This window comes from Schistocerca gregaria, chromosome 2 (assembly GCF_023897955.1).
Source record: "Schistocerca gregaria isolate iqSchGreg1 chromosome 2, iqSchGreg1.2, whole genome shotgun sequence".
In the NCBI taxonomy this organism is placed as follows: domain Eukaryota; kingdom Metazoa; phylum Arthropoda; class Insecta; order Orthoptera; family Acrididae; genus Schistocerca; species Schistocerca gregaria.
In genome coordinates this window covers 507164426-507190717 of record NC_064921.1, presented here as the reverse complement: position 1 = coordinate 507190717, position 26292 = coordinate 507164426, and the positions used below count along the sequence as shown (strand labels likewise).

At 39.7% G+C, this 26292-nt stretch overlaps 1 protein-coding gene across 3 annotated transcripts in view; it reads left to right on the top strand.

The window, feature by feature from the left end:
- The window catches only part of LOC126328921 (serine-protein kinase ATM), a 458551-nt gene that overhangs the window by 69091 nt on the left and 363168 nt on the right, over nt 1–26292 (top strand). For all 3 annotated transcript variants that reach the window (XM_049996079.1, XM_049996081.1, XM_049996080.1), the window contains exons 6-9: nt 2495–2630; nt 22144–22246; nt 22328–22420; nt 25808–26041. In XM_049996079.1, coding sequence (XP_049852036.1) covers nt 2495–2630; nt 22144–22246; nt 22328–22420; nt 25808–26041 — 566 coding nt within the window. The remainder of the gene's footprint in view (nt 1–2494; nt 2631–22143; nt 22247–22327; nt 22421–25807; nt 26042–26292) is intronic.

Here is a 26292-nt window from a genome sequence, read left to right as displayed (position 1 = left end):
CATTCACCACTGAAGATTGAGGTCAAAGGGGTTAAAAGAGTGTATAAAATATTGCACAGTGTGTTATCATCTAAGCAGTACAAAAAAGCTGGTGTTGGTTGGAAGGATCCAGATGGCACAGGCTGTGGAGCATGTTGTGTTGGACAGCATGTTCAGCAACTGGGTGGTCCAGCAGTCTCTTTGCTGTATTTCATCAGTGGTCATTCATGCAGTCAGTCATTCTGTTGGTTGTCATGCTTATGTAGAAAGCATCACAGTGGTTGCAGCTTAGTTTATAAATAATGAGTGCTTTCATAGGTTGCTTTACTACAGTGACTGCTTCACAGCCTGCACCATCTTGTTATTTGCTATCAACAGTAGCTTTTCTGAACTGCAGAGATGAATTCTGTCACTGCAGTATACAGGGTGTACATTCAGTCCAGAAACACCTTCAATTATTTATTGCAGAAGAACCAAACATTGTAAAGATATCATACATGTGTCATTTTGAAGAGAAACCCTGGAAGTTTGTTTTCCATGTATCCTGCTGCAGCATAGTTTGGTAATTTGCCGGTAGTCAGCTCTAGTCACAAACATGGCGAGTTCAGATGAGGAGTGAGCTTTATGTGTGTTGGAGTTAGACAAAAACAATTGTGCTACAGCTGTTCAACGGATGTTTAGAACCAAGTACAGTAAGAAGTCACCAACAAGGAATGGCATTTACAACTGGTACAACAAATTCGTTATGATGGATTGCTTGTGCCCAGCAAACAGAAGTGGACATTCCAGTGTGAGTGAAGTGAATGTGGAGCGTGTACGAGAGACATTCGTAAGGAATCCAAAGAAATTAGTGCCTTGTGCATCCCGTGAACTCGAAATGGCTCCAATGACAAAGTCCTGCGACAGAAGCTATCTATGAAACCATTCAAATTGGAGCTAGTGTAGAAGCTCAATGACAAAGACAAAGACAAAGACAAGTGTTTTGCTCACAGTTGTAACAATTGAAGGAGGATGGGGATGGCATTGTTGGTCGCTTAATTTTTAGCAATGTAGCCACTTTTCACACAAATGGGAAACTGAACAGGCATAATTGTTGAATCTGGGATACGAAGCATCCACACGAATGCATTGAATATCACCATGATTCCCCAAAGGTAAATGTTTGTTGTGTCTTGTCAATTCGAAAACTATGGGCCATTCTTCTTCACCGAGAGCACTGTTCTGGGTATTCCTACTTGGACATGTTGCAGCAATGGCTGATGCCTCAAATGCAATCAGACTCTCTGTTCATCTTTTAGGAGGATGGGGCTCCACCCCATTTTCATCGTGAAGTTCGTTGGTACCTGAACACAGAGCTGCTGCATCAGTGGATCAGCCGTGCTACAGAAGGATACAGCTGTTTGATGAAATGGCCTCCTCGATCACCAGATTTTACTTCATGTGACATTTTTGTATGGGACACATTAAACATCTGGTGTATGTACCACCTCTACCACGTGATGTAGCAGAGTTCTGGTAGAGAATACGGAAAGTGACTGCCACAGTTGGTGATGCCATACTGGGATGGGTAATGCAAGAATTCAGTTACCGTATTGATGTCTGCCGGGTCACTCGTGGTTTGCATATTAAATGTTTGTAAAAAAAAAAACTTTCAGATTTTCTCTTCAAAATTCAATATGTATGAAATATATACAATGTTCAGTTCTAGTGCAGTAAATAATTGAAAGTGTTCCCAGATGTACACCCAGTATTCTATGTTCCTGTAACCCCCCTGGCTTCAACTTTCACTAATACCTATCCTTCGTTCAGCTATCCTCTTCCCTGCTCCCACTCTAGCACTACAAAGCCTTCTGTTCCGTCAGTGCACCCTCTAGTCTCTTTCCCCTCTGCATGCTCCTACAAGCAGCACTACTCCCTTTCTCTCCCTTACCATGCCAGCCCTCTCCCTCCGTGCCCCTGCCTTCTCCGTATCCCCACCGTCCGTGGACTGCTTCTCCTATCAAGCACAATTGCTTGCAGTCTGCTGTTAATGGACAGAGACAGTGGTTATGTGTACGTGAGTTGTGCTTGGGTGAATGTGTGTGTTTCTTATTTTTGAAGAAGACGTTTGACTGAAAAACTCAAATGTGTAGCAGTCTTATTGTTTTGCCTATCTGCAATTTAACATCTCCTTTACATATTGAGTAACAATTTATCCTTTTGTAATGTTGTTGTTATTCCATTCAGGATCCTCCAGTGTTTCGTTTGTTGTTCATTCTTTATTCATAACAGCTATAAGAAAGACCTAAATTTTTCATTTGACTGATATATTAAGTATGAATATTATTGCTATTTGATTGTCTGGACATTAAATATTTTATTTAAAAACAGTTTTAAATTAGAATCTCACTGTGGCTGAACTGTGTTGTTTGTGTCAGTGGTAATTAAGGCTGTGAAAGCAATTTAATGTTGGGAAATTATGTGTTGTGCTTGATTTTTTCTTCATGTTTCCTGTTTCTTGCATTTTGAATTCCAGATTTATCAGCAGTTTTCTGGAGGTTATTTAGAGAGCCACCTCAGCAGCTGGAAATGTCGGCAGTAGCAGATGTCCTTAATGGAATAGTGAAATTTGGATGTGCGCAATCATTTATTGGTCTTAAACTGAAAAAGAAGTGAGTACGAAGTGGTGTTTTTACTGTGTCTCTAATGTCCCCTCTTTTAACAAGCTCAGGTAAACAAATAAACTTTTGTGTGTAAGTGATATCATTTTCATGCAATACTTAGCAGTTTTCTGTTACAGTTTGCTTGGTTTCGTGAAAGTTAGTTGTTCTGTCTTGATAATAAAAATGTGATTTTTGCCAAAAGAGATTTTGCGTGCGTGTGTGCATGCATGCATTTCAGTCTGTTAACTTGGTATACAGTTATTACATGAGATTGATGAAGTTTCTGTGAATTTGTGCCTTGCACTGCAAATTCTGTGAGTGTGTCCCACAATACACATGAAGACATCCATCCAGAAATAAACAATATATAAATCCAATAATATAATTAATAAATAAGCTTCTAGCATCCAGTAGTCAAATGTGAGTGATGATCTTGAAAGAGAAAATAAGTTGAAAGTGAAATCAACATAGGTTAAAGAAAACAGCACAAAAGCAACCACACCACACAACACTGATCTTTTCTAACAGTGCAAACAGTGTCTGACTCTGTGGGACACAACTATTAGAGCCCTCAACAGTTGTACTTATATCCCATTTCTTCCTGTGCTCCCACCATTCTATAATCACTTGTCATCTTTACTACAGTTGTTTAAGCAGTTTCCAGCATGGAAAGTGCTCAGTTTATCATCTCCATATTTTCTTCCACTGCTGAATGAGTTGGCAGTGATTAAGTCACCAGACTCAGACTGAGATGGATTGGGAATCAAATACTCATCTCACTACCCAGATTTAGATGTTGTGTTGTTTCACTAAATCACTTATGGCAAGTTTTTGGCTGGTGTCTTCGAAAAGGGAACTTGCCTTCCATCTTAATGAGCTTGTCATTAGTCTTCTTAACCTTTCTTTCTCTTTTCCAGTGAACTGTTGTCATATGCCTAGTGAACCGATAATGCAAGTACCCTGTGACTGTTACTTCTTCTCAACTTGTACTAGGAGACACATACTCAAGAGTCTCCTAATTTCTCAGCAGCTATTGATCTTCAACATTGATCCTCCTGTCTTCATAGTCTACTTCTGTCTTAAACCTACTATTCCAGTACATAGTGCTCTTAGATTTATTCCTTGGGAAGTTGATAATGATTCTCACATGGCTTTCGCCCATGTTAGTTGGTGCTCTGGCTCTAATGACATCATTGTCGGTGGAGTGCTAAATACTAGCCTTCCTTTGTCTTAAATTGGTTACAGTTTGTAGTGTATTTTAGGCACTCAAGACCTTTTCATAATTTTCGTGCCATTCCATGTTATTGTTTGTTCTCCTGTATAACCATTTTCCTTAAATTGTTGTGTGAGAAGGGGGTAATTTGGATTAGAGAAAACATAAGCTACACGTATTTGGGGCAATCTCGATTGTGGATGTTAATAGGACTGCAATTGATTGTCAATGTCAGTGCTTAAAAAGCACAGACCTATGATCTATTTTAGATACACTGATTTAAAAGGGGAGCTTGGTAGCCCAGTGGTAAAGTCTGGGTGTATACACCCCAGGACAACCAGGAGATCCGGGTAAAACCTGGGAATTTTTTCATCCGGGAGAAAACTGGGAAATACCCAGGAACTTTTTAGAATTCTCGAATTTTTCATTGTTTTAGTTTTCAGTTAAATTTTTATAATTTTAACTGGTAAGAACTGATACTCTAACAAAGGATATTATTGTATCCCGCTGCTGCAGAATAATACTTCAACAATAAAACATAAGCAAGAGAAAAAACGAAAATAACTTAAATTGCAAACGAAATGCACCATATACAACGATGACACACAGTGCTCATGCAAGTGTCTGCCAACAGCAAAATGTGTCAAAGGCTTTAGGAAGACTATGTGATGCTTCATAACAACAAATTGCCTCCGATGAGCGTGAAGTCACAAATGTTTACATTAGATTCATTTTAGAGCTACGAGCGGGTTCGTGCGCATGCGCAGTTGAGAAGCGTTTGAGTTGTAGATTCTCCCGCTTCTGGCTACAGGAATGTGGCTGTTGGCTGTGCAAGCAGTTGCAGCAAGCAGCTAGATGCTATCGGGAAAAGGGGGTGCCAAATTCACATTCTTGAGGAAAAGAACTTGTTTCACAAAGCGCCTCGCATCCAGCGCACGTTTGTCTATTGATTATTCATATGATATTGAAATGCTTCCCTGTTGGTTTTTGAACATTTTTGAACACATTTCAAGTTGATTTCTGAATGAACCATAAGTTGATTTTTGAATGTGTGATGTCTCTGTCTGGAGAATCCTCATCGCATCTAGAAATAAACTTTCCGCAGACAAAAGGGGACTGGGCTAAATGAGCTGAGCAGAGTAAAGCTGAACAGATGAATGCCAATTGCTGTCTGATTATGTACTTGATTGGGTTTGCAAATGATCAGCATTGTTATAATTACCAGCGAAATCTATAGATTCAGACTACCAGAATGGAAATAAACGACTGACAGGAATAACAGGTGAGAAAGATTACGTATTGTCTTCTCGGTGTATCCAAGAAAATGAAATTTTGACAGAAAATTTTTGGCCAGATCGCTATACTAGTAAGGATCATTTATACAGCCCTAACTAGCAGCCGCTTACGTTCTGTTTTAGAAGTAATGCGGAAAATGTGTTGTACGAACACGTAATAGCGCCTAATTGGAAAATAATCGTGGGGTAACTAAACCTGTGATTCTGACAGGGTTAGTGAAGTTAACCGGCGAACAAATTTTGACAATGGCAGGAATAACTACAGAATAGGTGATGATAAGATTGTTTGTTAGAAAGAGGAAAGAGAAGAAACGGGAACATCACACACATTATGGAAGAATAAGACGATTCCAAATTTATATAAAAATTTCGTAATACTACTTTATGATCTCATGCTTGAGAAACTCATGCATATGAATGAAATGTGAAATAATTTCCTAACATAAAGCTTTTTGCTCCTAGTAGGACTAATAGGCATTTGATATTGGTACTTCGTGAGTTATATTCTGTCTTGTTATAAAAATAGCCATTTGTGCCAAAACAGTCTCGTTTATTTGGTGTGTGTTACAAAATTGCTATAATATTAGAAAGGCCTATTTTGCTTTATCTAGCAGACAGTGACAAAATAGACTTAATCAGATCGAGAAACCACACCAGTCTTGGGTATTTTTTGTATTAACAGCCTTTTCAGTACTAGATAATGACATTTCGATTTTTCATGTAGCAAAATGTTTGATGAACTTTAATGAGGTTATAGATTCTTTTTTGCAGAAAGGAAAGCATGTCATGTAAAGCTGTAGCAAGATTAGAGGGAAAAACATGCTAGGAGCTAAGGATTGAAGGAATGTGTACTTCCTTGCTTGTCTCTTGTCTTTATTGGTTGTATATATCCTATATTTAATTTTATGTCACACACAACTGAAAGTTAATAGCTAATAGACAATAAAGAGTGCAAGTTTTCTGAAGAGTTCTTGTTCTCCCGATTACAAATAACCCCATCTGCTATTAATTGCGAGATTTTTTTTAAATAGGGGCAGGCTATGAAACTGGCCGACTAGGAGCAGGAGAGGCACCAGAGGACATTTCAGTTTCCACTGTCCTGAATGTAGTTTGATGGTATCCATTACAAAATATACACATTTCAATTCCACAGAGCGAAATATAGTGACGTGTGGTAGAAGAATGCTTTATGAAGAGGCGTGGCACTGCACTTTGGCACACTTGAGATTAAATAATGTCTTAACATTTCCCCGAACACATGTGTTTTATGTTTCAGACTTTTCAGAAACAAGCGCTACAAGATGATATTTGTGAAAATTCGATTTTTTTTTTAGTATTGACCTGGTTCGCAAATATCGTAGATTCGGGGCTGATGCGCAGTCTGAGTTATAGTGGGTAGTCTCCACGTGACCTGTGTTTACATTTAGTGATTTTGCTGTTTCCCCCACATTTACTCTCACATCAAATTCAAACAAAATGGATATCTGTGGCTGGGAGCTATCAAGTGAATTAAAATGCATTCCATAACTACGGAAGGCTAACATATGTCATTAGTTTCAGATTTTGTTTTATTTCCACTTTTCTGACAGTCAAGTATTAATTGCCTTGTGGAACAATGAAGTTATTTTTGTCTTTTTCCTAAAGAAATTTGACTTTTATAAACTTTTTGCGCAGAGGCAGTCAGTGCATTTGAAACAAAATGTTTAATTCCACAGTACTGGCTAGTTTCAACTGTTCACTGCATTTAAAGTGCATGTTTTCATCTTCTAGCACATATGGCATTTTGCCATAATAAAGAACCAAACATGATATAATACAGTACTGGAGCTCCAAGAAAATATACATCCCGAAAACCACACTGAAAAGCTTAATATCAGGTCGAGGTCTACTTCATTGGGAATCTGGACATACGAATGTGCACTTAAGTACTCACTTTAAATGTGCCTATTTTAGTATGGTTCACGAAAATCCAATTCTCTTGGAGTATCCTCTGATGTCTTTTTTTTAAATGACATAATGTATGATCTTTTAATATTACCCACAATTACGTCTCCTTTGAAGGCATTACCTGCAAATAAATCTGCAGTATAGCTATGGGCACCTGCATGGCACCATCCTATGTTAACCTATTCGTGGGCCATTTAGAGGAATCCTTCCTAAAAACCGAGAATCCTAAACCCCTCACCTGGCTCAGATTCATTGATGACATCTTTGCTGTCTGGATTGAAGGCGAGGACACCTTATTCACATTCCTCCAGAACCTCAACAACTTCTCCCCCATCTGTTTCGCCTGGTCCTACTCAACCCAACAAGCCACCTTCCTAGATGTTGACCCTCACCTCAGAGATGACTACATCAGTACCTCTGTTCATATCAAACCTACTAACCACCAGCAATACCTCCACTTCAACAGCTGCCACCCATTCCATACCAAGAAGTCCCTTCCGTACAGCCTAGCTACCTGTGGTCATCGCATCTGCAGTGATGAGCAAAATATACCCAGGGTCTCACTGAAGTCTTCACTGACTGTAATTATCCTCCCATCCTTGAACAAAAACAAATCTCCTGTGCCTTATCTTCCCAGTCTCCCATCCCACAGTTTGGCCACAAAGGAGCATTCCCCTCGTAATTCAGTACCATCTGGGACTGGAGCAACTGAATTACATTCTCCTCCAGGGTTTCGATTACCTCTCGCTGTGCCCTGAAATGAGAAATATCCTGTCCACTATCCTTTCATCCATCCTACCGTCGTATTTCACCGTCCACCAAACCTACACAATATACTTGTCCATCCTTAGAAAACCCCTGCTCCCAATCCCTTACCTCATGGCTCATACCCCTGTAATAGACCTAGCTGCAAGACCTGTCCCATACATCCTCCTACCACCACCTACTCCAGTCAGGTCACTAACATCACCTATCCCGTCAAAGGCAGGGCTAGGGCTACCTGTGAAACCAGCCATGTGATTTACAAGCTAAGCTGCAACCACTGTTCTGTATTCTATGCAGGCATGAAAACCAACAAACTGTCTGTCACCATGAATTGCCACCGACGAACTGTGCCCAAAAAACAAGTGGACTATCCTGTTGCTGAACACACTGCTAAACATGATATCCCTCATCTCAATGACTGCTTCACAGCCTGTGCCATACGGATCCTTCCCACCAACACCAGCTTTTCTGAATCGCACAGGTGGGAACTTTCTCTGCAATACGTCCTACGTTCCTGTAACCCTCCTGACCTCAACCTTCGTTATTCCCTGTCTTCACCCATCTAGCATCCTCCCTGTTCCCATTCCAGCACTACACAGCCATCATTTCACCTCCACACCCAATCTTTTACTTTCTTTTTATTTCTTTTATTTCTCTCCTTTCCGCTACTTACCCCCTCTCCCCCTCCACACCTTCTCTTCTGCCCTCCGTCTAAACTGCAACACTTCACTGTTCGCCACTCCCATCATACTATCCCTCCCCCTCCCCACCACAGCCTCTTACTTACTTCCACCCAGTCGCCACTCCCATCATGCACTAGTGCTGCTGTTCAGTGTGGTTTCAGATGTGTGTGCAAGTTGTGTTTACGCGCACACGTGTGTGTGTGTGTGTGTGTGTGTGTGTGTGTGTGTGTGTGTGTGTGTGTGTACTGCTGACAAAGGCCTTAATGGCCAAAAGCTTTAATTGTGTGACTCTTTTTGTTGTGCCTATATAATACGCAGCGTACATGTTGCTTCACATCTAAGATATTATTTCCAAAACCTGTCTCTTTTCCCTGAGTTTTGTTTTCTAAAGTGCCAGGGAATTCTATGCCTATGTATGAAACCATAACCATTCAAAGGATTGATAGGGAAAAATATACTGTCACTTAACATGGAAAACACGTGTTTTCACCCGGGAGAAAGTGTATTTTTAACCGGGAAATCCGGGAAAAATCTGGGAATTTTTTTCCTTGTTCGCATATATACCCTGAAAGTGTCAGACTTGGATCCAGAAGTCTTGGATTCGATCCTTTGTCTGCCCTAAAATTGTTATGTGACACTTTGTCGTGTCTTTAAGTGTTTGTTAATGTGAAAAATGGTAAATTGCATTATCGATTGGAGTCCATGTTAACATGTAGGTCCACCTATAACTTACCCAGTAAGTTAAGTAAAAGGTCGGAGGAAGCCAAATACCTATCATCTCGAATAGGACTATGCCTGGTAAAGCTCTCTGGTGTTCATACCATCCTTTGGAATGATCATTGACTAACCTACTCAGTTATTGGATGGGGAGTCTACAGCTTAACATGTAATGTGAACCATTGTGCAGCTCGACGTCTTTCTATTTCCTACATTTATATAATTTCATGACAGATAAAAATTGTATCCCATTCCAGGACTTTTACACAGACCCTGGTCTTTCATGAGCAGTGTTTTTACTTTCTGAGCTATCTAGGCATGATGCACTTACAGGATTGAAGCTGTGAAGACAGGCCATGTTTCATTCCTATACAGCTCAATCAGTTCACTTGCCCAAGGCAGTGGTGAAGGTTTGATTCGTTACTTGAATCATAGTTATTATATGTCATAATACCATTATTTATATGTTCACAATTAATATGTGGCTAGTGCCGGAATGGGTAAAATTTAGAGTGCATGAGGAAAAGGAACAAGTGCCATTTGTTAGAAAAATTGTTTGGAGTAGTGGTGGTGGTGTCGTGGGATGTGATTTGGGGGGGAGGGGGGGGGGGAGTCAGAGGGGCGACAACATGCTATATGCTGTAACCTGTGAAACCATGTCTGCTGCATTCATACAATATGAATCCAAACAAGCATATGTGAGGCAGTCAACAATCAGAAGGAGGTTTTGAACACCACAGTGCTTTACTGTGCAAGGTCCCATTCTAGGTGGGATGCTCTTGCAGTAAACTGACTAACTTGCTCAGTTACTGGGTGGGAGGTTTACAGCTTGATGTGGAATGTCAACCACCATGCAGCTTGGATATCTTTCGACAGATACTGAGCGTTGAGTGAGGTGAAAATGCAATAAGTAGTGTTACCAAGATATTCCACTCATAAGTATAAATGAGTTGAAACCATATACTGAAACAGAACAGCTCAACATTTTCCCAAAGGTTTCATTGCCACTTGCTATGCATGTATCAAATTTCAAAAGCTATGTGCACTCAGCTTATAATTTTGCCCTGTCTGAGGATACCATTCTGAAGTACATGATGGGTGATTTACTTCTGGAAATAAAACAGTATGCATATACTAGGGTCTTAGTATAGGATGCCATGAAACATTATGTAATATGTTATAAATTATAGTTTACAAATAATTCCTGAGTAACCTTCCATGAACGTCTCACAATCTGTAAATTTAGGTTTCATCAAAATCTCAGTTCTTATGTGCTCATCAACCTCTCGTGTGTAGTACACACTGTGAAACTGCTACAGGTTTACTATTTTGTGTGGCTCATGATCTGAAGCAAGCCATTTTGCTTCGCATGAGTTTAGCAACTTCCTTGTTGGGTGTTTCTGTGCAGAATCTTTATTGATTCTGACAGCTATGAATGCATGTAGTCTAGTATTGTATTTGCGTTGTTGGCGATAGTTGGAGATGGGCGGTTGGGTGAAACCTACTGCTAGCACATAATCCTCTCTTCTCAAATAACACTGAGAGGGAGTCCAAGAATAAGGCCACAATTAATAGTGTCACATTCTGTCACTCTTATAACATATTGTAAAGAAATTTGTAATAAATTTGGAACATTGACATGGTGTAGGGATTGGAAACTGTGCAACACTTCATTTCCTTCCAAGTGTTGAATTACACCATTACGAAAATTTCTGCTATCACAAAGTCTGAACTAATTATTTCTGATATGAATGCCATCACAAATGTTTGTGCCATCAGTTTCAGATGTGGGTTTTACAGATATAAAGTAACTGGGGAAAAATGTAAGTAATGGAGAATTAAAATGACAATCTATTTACAACATGCCCTTGCATTTACAATAATCACCCTAAAACACATGTTATAGCATAAAATCTTAAAGCTCAATCACTAAAGGCCTCTAAAAGTTATAGTTATTGATGTTCCAATTTAAAGGAACCACATTTTAGAGCTGCAGTTACAGATGGTCACTGCTGTGATCATGGGAATTCGAGACCCTTGTAACACTGAAGGCTGGAATTCTTAATTCCCGAGGAAACAGAAGTTCTTGGTGATAAGGAGTTGTAATTAAAGAGTTGTAACTAAAAAATTCTGTAACCATTACTATATACTGGAAATGGATCTGAAGTTAACAGGAATGCTAGGGTTTTCTGTCACTTCATTTGTCAGAGTTACAGAGTGGAGGCTCCTACAAAACAGAAGTTATTTGTGTATTTTGAGGAACTATGAACCTGGTCTTCTCGAATATAGTGTGTTGTTTTGGTCCCGTAGTTTTTGCAAATTGAGGGAAAGTTTGGAGAGCACTGTGAAAAGCATTCATTAGAATCCTGTGGGAAATAAACTGATGGGGGGGAAAAAAATCTCAGATCCAAAGAGAAGTTATGCAACATTAACAAAAGTTGACAGGCATGTCCCTAGACCTGAAAGATAGCGTGTATTAAAATTTCATGTCAGTCACATAGTAGTGCCACTGTGAGGATGTAAGTCAAGTTTAATTTAAGTATGCACTGTAATGGTTGTGAGCATTAGTTGCCTTTGAGGTTGGACTTGGTGAGTTGATTTTAGCCAAAAATGCCTTTATGGTGGTGAAGACGTCATTATCAAAACCTCACTAAGTTTCAACAAGGATGTGTGTTAGGGCTATGAGAATTTGGAGATTCCTTCTGCGATAATGCAGAAAGACTTGGCAGGAATGTAGTCACTTTACGTGATAGATGGCAGCATTGGTCATGGAAGTGTACAGTCGCAAGAAGACAGGGCTCCTGACAACCAAATGACAATGCCAAGAGGGAAGATCATTATCTTCAGCGTCAAGCTGTTGCACATTGTAATGCATCTGCAGGAGCAATTTTAGCAGCAGATGGCACCACTGTGACCCAATGAACTGTTACAAATCAATTACTTCAAGGACAGCTCCAAGCAGATGCCCTGTAGTGCACCTGTGTTAGGGAAAACCATGTGTTGGTTAGGATGAGGCCAGTTGAGGGCCTGCAACTAACCTGTCTGCTTCCTAGACACACAGGACCTACACATGGAGTTATGGTCTGGGGTAAGATTTTGTATGACAGCAGGAGCACACTCGTGGTTATCCTACGCAGCCTAACAGCTGATTAGTATGTCAGTCTCATGATTGGACCTGTTGTGCTGCCATTCATGAACAGCATTCCAGGGGATGTTTTCTGACAGGATAATGCTTGCCGGCATACTGCTGTTGTAACCCAACATGCTCTGCAGAATGTCAGCATGTTGCCTTGGCCTGCTCAATCACCAGATCTGTCATCAGTCAAGCTCATACGGGACATCATTAGACAACAACTCCAGTGTCATTCACAAGCAGCATTAACTGTCCTTTTATTGTCTAAGTGCAACAGACGTGGAGTTCCATCCCACAAACTTACACCTGGCACCTGTACAACACAGTGAATGCACCTTTGCATGCTGTCTTTCAACATTTTAGTGGTTACACTGGTTATTAATCTAACAGCATTTCACATTTTCAGTGGCTTATACTGTGCATACATTATCCTGTGATCTTCCAATGTCAATCACTTAAATATGTTATATATCTAAAAACAAAGATGATGTAACTTACCAAATGAAAGTGTTGGCATGTTGATAGACACACAAACAAACACAAGCACACACACAAAATTCAAGCTTTCACAACGAATGGTTGCTTCGTCAGGAAAGAGGGAAGGAGAGCGAAAGATGAAAGGATGTGGGTTTTAAGGGAGAGGGTAAGGAGTCATTCCAATCGCGGGAGTGGAAAGACTTACCTTAGGGGGAAAAAAGGACAGCTATACACTCGCGCACTCTGCACATATACAGACATGAAAATGTCTGCTTGTGTCTGTGTATGTGCGGATGGATATGTGTGTGTGTATGCGAGTGTATATCTGCCCGTTCATAAGCTAAAATGTGGTAGCGGCCATTCACCGTCCAGAAACAATCACATATACTACTGAGTCACACATGGTACAGGTCTTCCTTCTTCTAGAACTCACCGCAAAGTGTCCAGAATTGCCCCATGGAGCTCTTCACTCGAGGAGTCCCAGTCTCCCCTTGATTAAAGCAGTGTTGCACCACTGTCCAACTCTCATTGGCCGAAGACCGTCCACACCAAATATACACAGTCTCAGGTTCTACATACATGATTTGACTCATCTTGACCACTTCCGGACCAAACTAATGTATTACACCAATTTTTAAACAAAGAAATGTTGTAAACATTCTGTCACACTCAAATAATTTATAGTAATCATAAATAAAGGTTTTCCCATAGATATTAAACTAGTATTCGTGCACAAGTTTGCTCATGATAAATGACAACAGTTTGTTGCATACTATTTAAACAATTATTTATTCCTTCTTGACAGAGATGGATTTTTATTCTCTTTCCAGTTGTTGTGTCCACTAACACATGCATTTGACCAATTTTACATTGGCACAGTTTCTAAATAGTACTTGCTTTCGCCATTTAAATAAAGTTACTGGCTAAATAATAAACAGTTCTTTAAAGAAATACACAAGTATGCCAAAATATGAGGTGCTGATGCTGTATTCATTTGCTGTGTGTATGTGGAGAATAGGATATTCTGACTAACATTTGTGTGATGAAAGCAGTATAAAAGACATTATAAATCAATAAAGAAAATAGATACAGATATGTAGCTTTCAGGGTTGATAGCTATAGTGCAATACTATCATTTGAAGTTGTTAAGTCAGAGGCTCATTGTGAACATGTTTATTAACTGTGAAATATTAATTTCTGTAGTTTTAAGGATATTGTGATAGTGTTGTGCCCATTGGATGTAGCTCATTCTTCTGAGATCTCAAATGTATTCAGATTTTCATTAATATTTGATGTGAGTTATTGTTGAATCTCAAAGAGCTGTGGCGTTGGCCATCTTTAAAAATAACGACACTCCGTCTCTTGGAGCATATTCTGCACAAAGGCAATGAGAGCATCAGCCATCCAAACTCCCAGCTCTGGGATTTACCCATATGCGGCTACATGCTCGTTGTCTCTGCACCTGAGCTCGCTTGGGGCAGAAACAGTCAACTAGCCAGGCTGGTTGGTCATGGTGCGCCCTGCGTCCCCTATCATTCAACCATGCAACAAATTCATCTCTCCACAATACCAGGCATAGCTGGATGACTAACTTGCCCATGAGCTTGTAATGTTATATTATGTACCCAGTAGACCAGAATCTGTGTGGTATACAGTCACTGTAAAGAAACTTCTTTAGATGCATATGTTACTGCAGGTAACAGGTGTAAAACAGGGCAGAGGGCTATAGACAGAGAGATGGTGAATGAAACATGTTTGGCTATCAAGAGTGCAATGCCTGATGCCTTCAGTGGCTACTCTAACAGAGAACTGTCAAATGATGATTCATGAAACCCATGGAAATTCTGGTTGTTAGTGGCACCAAAGTTAGCGCCCAGTCTCTAGTGAATGAGACGGGAACTAAAATTGAGGGTAGCAAAGCAAAAGCTGAATGCTTAACTCCATTTTCAATTGTTCCTTTACAAAGGAATAACCAAGAGAATTGCCCCAATTTAATCGTCGTACCTCTGAAAAGACAAATGAAATATTTATTAGTGTTGTTGGTGTTGAGAAACAGCTGAAATTGTTAAAATTGAACAAAGCTCCTTAGCCCGATGGAATCCCAATCAGATTCAATACTGAATTTGCAGCCGAGTTAGCCTCTCGTCTCTAACTGTAATCTATTGTAGATCCCTTGAACATAAAACCATACTCAGTTCTTGGAAAACAAACACAGGTCACACCTGTCTACAAGGAGGACAGTAGAAGTGATCCACAAAACTACTGTCCAATATCCTTTACGGTTTGTTGTAGAATCTTAGAACATATTCTGAGCTGAAATATAATGAAGTATCTTGAACAGAAAGACCTCCTCAATGCCATCCAGTGTGGATTCCGAAAACATTAATCATGTGAAACCAAACTTGCACTCTTGTCACGCGACATACTGAAAGAAGGTATTGGAACAAGGCTACAAGGTACACATACTGTTTCTTGATTTCCGAAAAGCATGGCTCACTACCACACCTATGCTTGTTAACAAAATTGCGATTGTATGGGATATCAAGTGAAATTTGTGACTGGATTGAGGACTTTTTGGTAGGGAGGATGCTGCATGTTATATCAGATGGAGTCGTCATCAGACGTAAAAGTAATTTCAGGTGTGCCTGAGAGAAGTGTGTTGGGACCCTTGCTGTTCATGTTGTATATCAGAGACCTTGCAGACAGTATTAATACAGTATAACCTCGTTAGTGCGAACTCGCATAAGACGAACTCGCAGTTAACGCGAAAAAGATATTGGTCCCGCCAGGAATACATTAGTTCTTATGGTATGTTTTATCGGTTAACATGAACTCTGTTTCAGTTCCTAGCATAATTAAATTTCACTGTAACATGAACTTCCATCCTTGGAGTATTCTAAAGCATAATTTTTTTCCAAAATGAATGTAGGAAATGTAGCTACAAAGCTAATTATACTTATTGTTGACTCGTTTTTAACGTATTGTAGGTCGGTAGCCGCGATTATCACCTCAACAATCAGCGTATGCTGTACATTGTAAGATATTCAATAATGTATGCAGCAGCATTTAGGAATGTACTCAGTGCCAAATTTGACAGGTGTTCTGTTAGTCGTAGCTGTATCGAGGTGGAATACTGAATAAAAACTACTGTTACAACCGGTACCGTAGCATGCGAAAATGGCAAAGAGGAAACAGTTAAAGCTTAAGATTCTAGATGAAGTGGACCGTGATACTAAGAAAACAAAAATTGCAGAGCAGTTTGGAATACCTAAATCTACTTTATCTATTATTATTAAGAATCGAGAAAAAATGCTGCGGCATCAGGTTCTGGAAACAAATCTAAACAACTTCATACTGCCAAGTATGAAGACATCGAGACAGAGAGACATTAGAATGAATCATATGCATGCATCTAACATACCTTTAAATGGCCCTGTGATTCAGTCAAAGCAAATGATATTGCTAAAGATATGGGCATTGAAGACTTCCGTTGTTCTGCTGGTTGGTTGTATCAGTTCCAAAAGAGACATTCAATTTCATCTGTACAAATTTGTGGTGAAGCAAGTAAGGTTGATGAAGAAAGTGCGAACAGCTGGTTGCATTAATTCAACTGAGTGAGGGAAAAGTATGCCTTGTGTACTGTGTTTAACATGAATGAAACTGGATTTTTCTACTATTTTCCTCCAAATCACACCCTGGGGATAAAAGGTGATAAATATCATGGTGGAGCACGAAGCAAAGAGCGTGTGACTATTGTACTCTGCTGTAATGCTGATGGCAGTGAGAAGTTTTGTCCATGGGTTATTGGTGAATCCGAGAAACCACGTTGTTTTAAAAAACATAAATATGGACACTTTACCTTGCATCTACTCTCAACCCGCCAGGGTAGCTGAGAGCGCTAACGCGCTACTTCCTGGACTCGGGTAGGCGCGCCGGCCCTGGATCAAATCCGCCTGGTGGATTAACGATGAGGGCCGGTGTGCTGGCCAGCCTGGATGTGGTTTATAGGCGGTTTTTCATGTCTCGCTTGGTGAATACCGGGCTGGTCCCCACGTCCCGCCTCAGTTACATGCTACGCAACCATTTGACACATGTTTGCACTATTTCACGATTTACACTAGATGCAGACAGCTGGAGTACACTGATTCAATTCCTGGGGGTACTGGGTGGCGGCAGGAAGGGCATCCGGCCACCCCTAAAACTAACTTTCCCAAATCCGTTCTAACCACGCCGACCCTGCGATCGCTGTGGGACTATGGTGTAAGCAAAAGAAGAAGAAGAAAGAAGAACCTTGCATCTACTCTCACCACAAGAAAGCTTGGATCGATGGCACATCATTACACAAATGGCTTCTTTGTTTCAACAGTCGAATGGTTGCTCAAAATAGACATGTTCTTCTTACATTGGACAGATGTACTGCCCATAACGTTCGTGATCTGAACTTATCCAACATAAAGGTTCAGTTTTTTCCACCCAACGCCACAAGCCGCCTTCAGCCTTTGGACCAAGGCATAATCTCTCTCATAAAGTGAGCTTATCGTAAGCGACTTGTAAGGGCTGCAATTCGTGCTGCTGAAAACAATAGTGCAACCCCAAATTGGGATCAGCTTTACACAATAAAAGCCATCGCAGCAGCCCGGAACTCGGTATTGCCACATCATATAGGGAAGTGCTTTAACAGAGCTTGGATACATAGCAACACTGATGATATCCACGAGTTAAAGATGCCACTTCACCTGATGAATGGACAGTTCTGCAGAACGTTGCGAACCCTGGGATTAGTTTAGAAGAATTCATTAGTGTAGACGACGATGTTGCCGTATGTGCTTCTGTGGAATCGAATGTCCCAAAGGCTGTGAACGAGGTGGAAGAAGGGCCATCAGAAGAAAGTAAAGAGGAAGAGAATACAGATTCCATTCCACCTACCCGTCAGGATATGTTTACAGCCTTGGACTGCTTAGAACAGTTCGCTTCAACGTCCGATGTCACTGCTGGGTTTACAGACGCTATCATTACAGTTGGTTGTGAAATTACAAAATATTATCGTTCCCATAAACGTCAGCATACCGTGACCGAATTTTTTCCAAGAAAGTATGTGTTCGGATTCACTGGAATACCATGATATCCTGAAATTCTTTCAATCAAATTCTGACATTCATGAAGGACATCCCAAAACTGAAACTACAGATAAAATATAAAAAAGTACACAATATGATATTGAACCGTTGATGATTAAATGTGTATGAAATAGCTCGTGTCACAGCTATATCAGGATAGAGTAAATTTTATTTGAGAATTAATAGTTAGAATGCTTCGTACAAGATGTGTACCACCTTTGTTGAATATTGACCTAAAGCAAATGTGTAAACAAATCTACCCACGTTGTTTAGATCAACGTAAAAAAAGGTAATTGATTTAGAGTACTGACATGTCCATCAGTTCATGCTAGAAATGAAACAGAAATCAGTGCAGTGTGTGGGAGCCTGTGGCACCACACTAAAAGTGTTGAAGTCTGTTCCATCTGCAGGATAGGTTGAGACCAGTGTTTTCTAGGATTCAAGGAGAATTGATTACCTGGCAAAATATATACTGCATAACTCTTTTGGGCTAACTAGTTCAAACAATATGTGAAAACAGCCTGGATAGGAAACAAAAGGATTTTTCTTATATTAAGGGGGCTAACTGAAAAGTAATGCCTCCACCTTCGTAACTCTTCAGCAGTTGGCAGCATTGGTATGTGGTAGGTACTGTCCCATTCCATAGTCTCTTCTCTAGAGCGCCAGGTGGTAGGAAACCTTAGCATTGAATGGTTGTGTTTTTACAGTGTAATGTATGAAACCCTGCTCAGACGGTTGGTCAAAGCAATTTAAGCAATGTGCTGTCATTGAATTCTTGACAGTAGGTGTCACCGCAAAGGAGATTCATCAGAGAATGAAAGCAGTTTATGGTGATTGTGTTGATGTGAGTACCGTGCGTCATTGGACGAGTAAGCTTAAAAATATTGAGGGGGCAACATCCGACCTGCATGACAAACAAAGAGTTGGACATGCTGTGACAGCAGCTATCGAGTTTCACAAGCAAAATGTTGACAGATTGATTCAGGACAACTGTCGTATCACTCAGAGAGAAATTGCAGGCACAATCGGAATTTCACAAGAACGTGTGGGTTACATTATTGCTTTGCTTGGCTATCAGAAGATCTGTGCACAATGGGTACCCCAGATGCTGACTCCTAAATTGAAAGCACACAGAGTTGAAATTTGCCAGGAACTTCTCTCACCCAACAACGCACAGTACTCACATCAACACAGTCACCACAAACTGCTTTTATTCTCTGATTAATCTCCTGCAGTGTGACACCTTCCGCTTTCAAGAATTCTATGACTGAACGTTGCTTAAATAGCATTGACCGACCATCTGTGTGGGGTTCCATACTTTACCCTGTAGCAACACAACCTTTCAATGCTAAGGCTTCCTGCCAACTGGAGCTGTAGAGAAGAGGCTATGGAACAAGCCAGTACCTGCTGCACACCAGTGCTGCCAACTTTTGAAGAGTTATGAAGGTGGAAGCATTACTTTTCAGTCAACCCTCGTAGAACAATCTGTCCTCTCACAAAGTGTTTTTAGCAGTGGAAATGCTGGGAGATTGTAAGTAAAATAGTTGGACCATCCAGCCTTTATCTAAGATTTGACAGCCTCTGATTTCCTTTTTATTACCACATTTAAAGTAATTAGCACCTGGAGAGCTCCCCTCCCCCCTCCAATGACAGTCGTAAATGTGTATCCAGTAAACATTCCAAAATCACACTTCTGAGATAAACTCATCTTACTGGGAAAACTTTGGCCAAACCATCGTTTTAAAATGAGTTCCTTTTTTTCTTTTCTATCCGAAAATCACAGTCTTTGCTTACCAGCCTGAGAAATTTTTAGCTTGTCCTTGTAAGGATCAATCAAAAGATAAAAAGTGAGACTTCTGAGTTTTCTGGATACTTTGAGTGATAGTATGTTGTTGGGTTCATAATCTGTCTGAAATTTGAGCACAGAGCATATACAATACAGTTCTCTGAGGAACTGGACAAGAAAAATGTAATTGTCAGCTCATCTGCAAACCTAAAGCATACTTTTAATTATTAACTTACGTTCAACATATTCTGTGATTTAAATGGATAGATAAATCTTCTCACCAAGCGGCATCAGGGGAAAACACACACACAACACACAACGCACATGCACACGCTAAAGGGTATAACTATTACAAGCTTTCAGAGTCAGTGGCTCCCTCTTCTGGCAGAAGAGTTAAAGGGGGAGGTAGAGGGGTGAAGGAAAAGAACTGGAGAGGTTTAGGGAAAGGGGGGCAGTTCAGAAAAGCCACCCAGAACCCTGGGTCAGGGGAGACTTACAGGATGGGATAAGAAGGGAAGACTGATTGCACCGAACAAGATTTGAAAATCTGAGAGCTGAAAAGTGGAAGACAGGGTAATATGCAAAACAGAGATCACTACTAAAACATCATGCATGAGTTAATAAAAGTGAAAAGCTAAGTGCATTGTATGTAGCAGAGGCGGTAGGGGGGACGACATAAAATAGACGAGTCAAGTTACTGTGAAAAAATGGTGAGATAGAAGGAATTAGTGCTAGTTCCCACCTGTTGAGTTCTGAGAAACTGGTGTCTGGGGAAGAATCCAGATGGCGGATGTGGTGAAACAGGCACTGAGGTCATGACTGTCATGTTGTACAGCATGCTCTGCAACACGATACTGTGTGTTGCCTGTACACACCCTCTGACTATGTCCATTCATCCTGACAGACATGCCGATGAAAAAGGCTGAACAGTTGTTTACATAACAACTGGTATATGACATGTCCTTTCTCAGGTGCTCTCCCTTTGATAGTTTATGTTTTGCCAGTTACAGGGCTGGAACTGGTGTAGGTGGTGATAGGAGGATGCACAGGGCAAATCTTGCTGTGGGGACGTTCACAGGGATAGGAGCCATAGAGTAGGGAGATGGGTGCAGAAGGAGCATAGGGTCTGACAAGGGTGTTGTGAAGATTGGGAGGTCGATGGAAAGCTATTCTAGATGTGGTCGGCAAATTCTCAGAGAGAGTGGTTTGCGTTTCAGGGCATGATTTTAGAAAGTCATGGCCTTGTCGAAGTAGCTGATTGATATACTTAAGAACAGGGTAAAACTGGGTGATGAGAGGTGTGCTCTGAAGGTGATTTTTTGGAGCGATCAGCAGTACCAGGATTGGATGTGATTACCTGGGAAATATGCTTTTCTACTAGGCTGCCTAGGCTGCTGTGATAATTACACTCAGTGAAGGCTGAAGTAAGAGCGGTGATGTGTTTCTGTAAAGAGTCTGCATATGAACAGATACATTTGCTTTGAATGGGAGGGAATGTTTGACGTGGAAAGGATGGGAACTGTCAAAATGTGTGTAGTAATGTTTGTGAGTAGGTTTGATGTGGACAGAAGTGTGTAGCTGGCCTCTGGTGAGGGTAAGATCAACATCTAGGAAAGTGGCTTGGTATTCGGAATAGAACCATGTGGTATTTAATTGGGAGATGGTATTTAGAGATTCCAGGAATCTTAATAGGTCAATCTCACCATGAATCCATATGGCAAAGATGTCATCAATGTACCTGAACAAAACTAGGGCCTGAAGGCTTTGTGGGTCCCAGAAAAGACTCCCCTGATCTGTTTGTATGGCTGAAGTAATTGTTTGTATAAGTTAATTAAGGTGAGGAAGAAGGATGTCATAGGCTTCAAATCAGATGGGCATTGACTGAGGAAATGTTCAGCAGCAGCAGGCAGACCATGTACATGGGGAATGTTCTTATAGAGGGAAATGGCGTCAGTGGTGACAAGCAAGATTTGTGGTGAGAGTGGGACGGGCACGGATTTCAGACGATATAGGAAATGGTTGGTGTCTTTAATATAGGGCAGAAGTCTTTTTACTGTGGGTTGCAGGCGTTGATCAACTAAGGCAGGTAAACGTTTGGTGGGTGCTCCCGACCTGGGGTTCTGGGTGACTTTTCTGAACTGTACTGCTTTTCCTAAACCTCTCCAGCCCTTTTCCTTAACCCCTCTCCCTTTCCCTTCAACTCTCTGCCACAAGAAAGAGCCACTGGCTTGTAACAGTTAAAACCTTTTGTGTGTATGTGTATTCCCCTGCTGCCACTTGGTGAGTCGATTTTTCTACCTTTCCTTTTATATTATATTATTAACAATTGATTGTTTTCATGTATTCTGTGATTTGTAATACTCTCTATCATTGCTTTTGTCATAAACAGGTTTTCAGTACTTGCTGAAGCATTTTTGGATGATAATTTTTTGAAATCATCAGTTGGAACGCAAGAAGCCTTTCTCCGCCTAGCTACTTCTATGTGTTTGGAGGTATTTAAAAGTGCAATTTTTGTATTTTTGCTGTACTATTTGTACAGTCTTAAAGTCCTGATGAATGTTTTCCTTCTGCAGATTGGAAAAGAGTGCCGTATGGCAGTCTGTCACCTTGGTGAAATGATAGTTCCTCGTGTTTTACATCTGTATGACAAATTATCCAAAGAGAAGGTAATATTATGTGTGCTACTTTCTTCTTGTCTTAGGACAACTTTTGTAATTATCTATGCAAGCTAAAAAAATACTATAGTTAGTGATTTTCATTAAAAAGTAGAGATTTTGTTTCTAAAATTGCTATTGATGTCACAAGAAATATATCTAACCTTCATTTTTCAGTATACTTGTTTTTTTGTTTTTGTTGTTTTTTTTTTAAATTTTAATTAATAGTACTGCTTTCAGCTGTGTATTTGTGTTGTTATCACACTGAAATTGACATGTTTCTTCTGCAGAACTATGGGAATGAGTATGTGTTCTATCATCTCATAAAATTATGGGTAGTTTCAAAATGGACAATTTTGAAAAGTTTTCATGAAAAATCAAAACTTGCCTTTACATGTGAAAACACTAATTTGCTAATAAGTACAGCAAATAAAACAGTTCTTGGGTCTGTGTTTTTATGTGGATGGCAGTATTGCTATCAATGAATAAAGCTAAGCAGTTTGGTATCAATATGAATGTAAAGGTGGGCTACAGAATGAGTTTTCTGGAAAATGTAATGATGAAATTATTATTTTTGGGATCAAAATTAAACCAGTACCATCAGTCATTGCACCAGTTTATCAACCAGTGGCAGAAAGTAACTATGATCAATTAGAGGAAATATATAAGGAGAAGTGAAACTAATAAAATAGCAAAAAGGCAGGGAAATTCATAGGGGGACACTTAATGCTCCATTCCACAAGAAAAATGAAAGCACAATTTCATTGGGCTGAAAGAAGAAATGAAACTTAAGTGAAGTAAGGTACATTTGTAAAAGAACACAAGGGATATAAAATTATCAACTGGATTTCATCATGTTCAAACAAATATGTAGAAATCAAACAAAGGAATGTAAACCATACCCAGCTAAAAATATGGATGGTATGTTGAAATTCAAGAGAATAAAGATGATAATGAAGAATATGATATATAGTAAAGTTAAAAGGAAAGCATGTGTGATAGAATGACTTGTAACCAAAAACTATTGGGGTATGTAAAAGTGATGAGGATAATTTAATAGAAGTGAAATATAGTAAAGAAGAGAAATGAATGTTGTAGAGGTTTCTTCTGTGATAGCAAACACAGAGACCAAAAACTGATGGATAGCTTATGAAAAACTCTATGTTTGTAGGTAAAAGGAGGACATTTGTAGGTAAGAAAAGGACACACAAAAGTGAAGAATTTGAGAGAGGAGCCGATCATTGTCAGTCTCTTGAAAATGAAGTCAACAGTAAGTATAGAATAAGCATAATTGGAATGATAAAAGGATGAAAGAGAGATAAATAGAGTAGAAGTTCATTCTGAATCATTGTGAATGCACCCTTCATAATTTTTTGGGTTCATAGGTTTAATAACATTTCCTATTTTCTCTGTTCTGGTTTCAGAAGAATAACTTTATGGTTTTATGAGCATAAGCTTTTGAATGCTAGTAGACTGTAGAAAGAATGTTGTTTTATAGTGCTATTTTTTGGTATTAAGATAAAAGACTCCTCTTCTCTTGTTTAAACTATTTATAAAAAATTAATTAATCCATAAAAGTAGCTGTTGTAGTCCATGAAGGTTACTTAAAATGGCAATGTTGATGAAAATCTACTGCCAGTCACTTTGAAGACTTTCAGTTGACCACCTTCAGAAGTGACGATTAGATTTTTTTGACATTACTATTTATGAAAAAAATTCTAATAGTGGAACAATGTTACTAAACTTGATCATCAGTAACTTAGTGTCTGGTCTAATTAATTTGTTTCATATATGTGTAAATAGGTAAATCAATTTTTTGTTGCAATCACAGATAAATAATTTGATAAAAGGACTTATTGGCATCATATATACTGACAAAAATGAAACAAGGAACACCTTATACACTTTGCACAATATATACTGACACACACAAAAAAAAAAAAAATTGCAACTCCATAAAGGAATTGTGCCACGTAAACAAGTCAGTAGCCATGTTTCTACATATGAAAGATGGTGTTTATTCATGTTTCACACCAGTCATGTAAGAGTTGCACTAGTAGTGATGCTTTAAATAAGTGCTGTAACAGTCTTGAACATTAGTTACCTTGGAGATTGGACGTGATGAGCTGATGTTAGTCAAGAATGCCTTTAAGGTGACAAAGACACCATTATCAACGCTTCACTGATTTTGAATGAGGTCGTGTAATAGTTGCGGAAAGATTTGGCAGGAATGTAGACTATATGTGATTGGTGGCAGCTGCGGTCACGAGAATGTGCAGTCACAAGAAGACTGTGCTCTGGATGGCCATGTGACATGTCTGAGACTGAAGACAATTGTATTCAGTTATAGCTCTAGTACCTAGTACTGCACTTGCAGCAGCAATTTGATCAAAAGTTGGCAACACACTGACACAACTAACAGATACAAATCAGTTACTTGAAGAACAGCTCCAAGCCAGACACTCTGTAGCATATGTGCCACTGACCCAAACCACCGCCATTTGTGACTTCAGTGGTGTCATGTGAGAGCTCATTGCAGGGCGGGGTGGAGGTTTGTTGTGTTTTCTGATGAACACTGGCTCTGCCTCAGTACCAGTGATGCCCATGTGTTGGTCAGGAGATGGCCAGTTGGGGGCTTTCTGCCAACCTGTTTGGATGCTACACACATTGGACCTACTCCTGGAGTTATGGTCTGGGGTGCAATTTGATATGTCAGCAGGAGCACTCTCGTTGTTATTTCATACATCCTGACTGCAAATTTGTACATCTACCTGGTGGTTAGATATATTGTGCTATCATTCATGAACAGTAATCATGGAGTTGCTTTCTAACAGGATAATGCTCACTCACATACAGCTGTTACAATCCAGCTTACTGTACAGCATATCAACATGTTGCCTTGGTCTGCTTGATCACAATATCTGTCTCCAGTTGAGTACATATGGGACATCATCAGACGACAACTCCAGCATCATCCATAAACATCATTAACCATCCCCAAATTACCCCACCATATGAAACAGGCATGGAACTCCATCCCATAGACTGACACCCAGCACCTGTTCGACACAGTGCATGAACGTTTGCATGCTGGAGCTCAACATTTTGGATGTTACGCTGGATATTAATGTACCAGCATTCTACATTTGCAATGTTAATCACTTAAGTATGTTGCCTAGAAAAGTTTATTCATGAAATTTTATTACTCTACATTAATTAATTTTATGTGTTGTGATTTTTTTTCTTTTAGTGCATTTTATTTTGTACCCATTTCTTGATTTATGGAGTAAGAAAGGAAATATAGGTACTATATTTTGACCATGGGATGCCTTTCTCTAGCCTTCATGTTATCAGTTCATATTTTTTATGTATATGTCCGTTATTGTGTTTGATTTTCAGAATTTGGTTGTGGAATTTCTTTTGCTGCAAGTTCGTCTCCATCATCCAGCTGGAGCCTCAAGAAGTGATGTTTTGGGTGCTGCCTATGCCTCGAACTGGGACCTGTGGCACTCACATTTGAGATCTATGTTTGCTCTTGTTGATTCGGAGTTATCATACACACACACTAAAAAACAGAAAGCGACGGTGATTAGCAATACATTTTTACAACTTGCAGTTGAAGTTTGCAAACAGGTTTGTTTAATTAATATATGCTTACAGGTATACATATATTAATACCAGCGATTCTGACACTACATTTTCAGAAAATCTAGAGGCAAAGAGTATCCATGGTTGTTGGACTTCTACAAGAAAAACATTGTTTTATAGCATATTAAACTAACTTAGTAATTTACAGATGGCAATTTTGGAGGCAGGGATGGGAGATGGGGTTGGCGGAGAGAGGGAAAGGCACACTTGCTACATGTTCATGAGTTCTTGAGTCT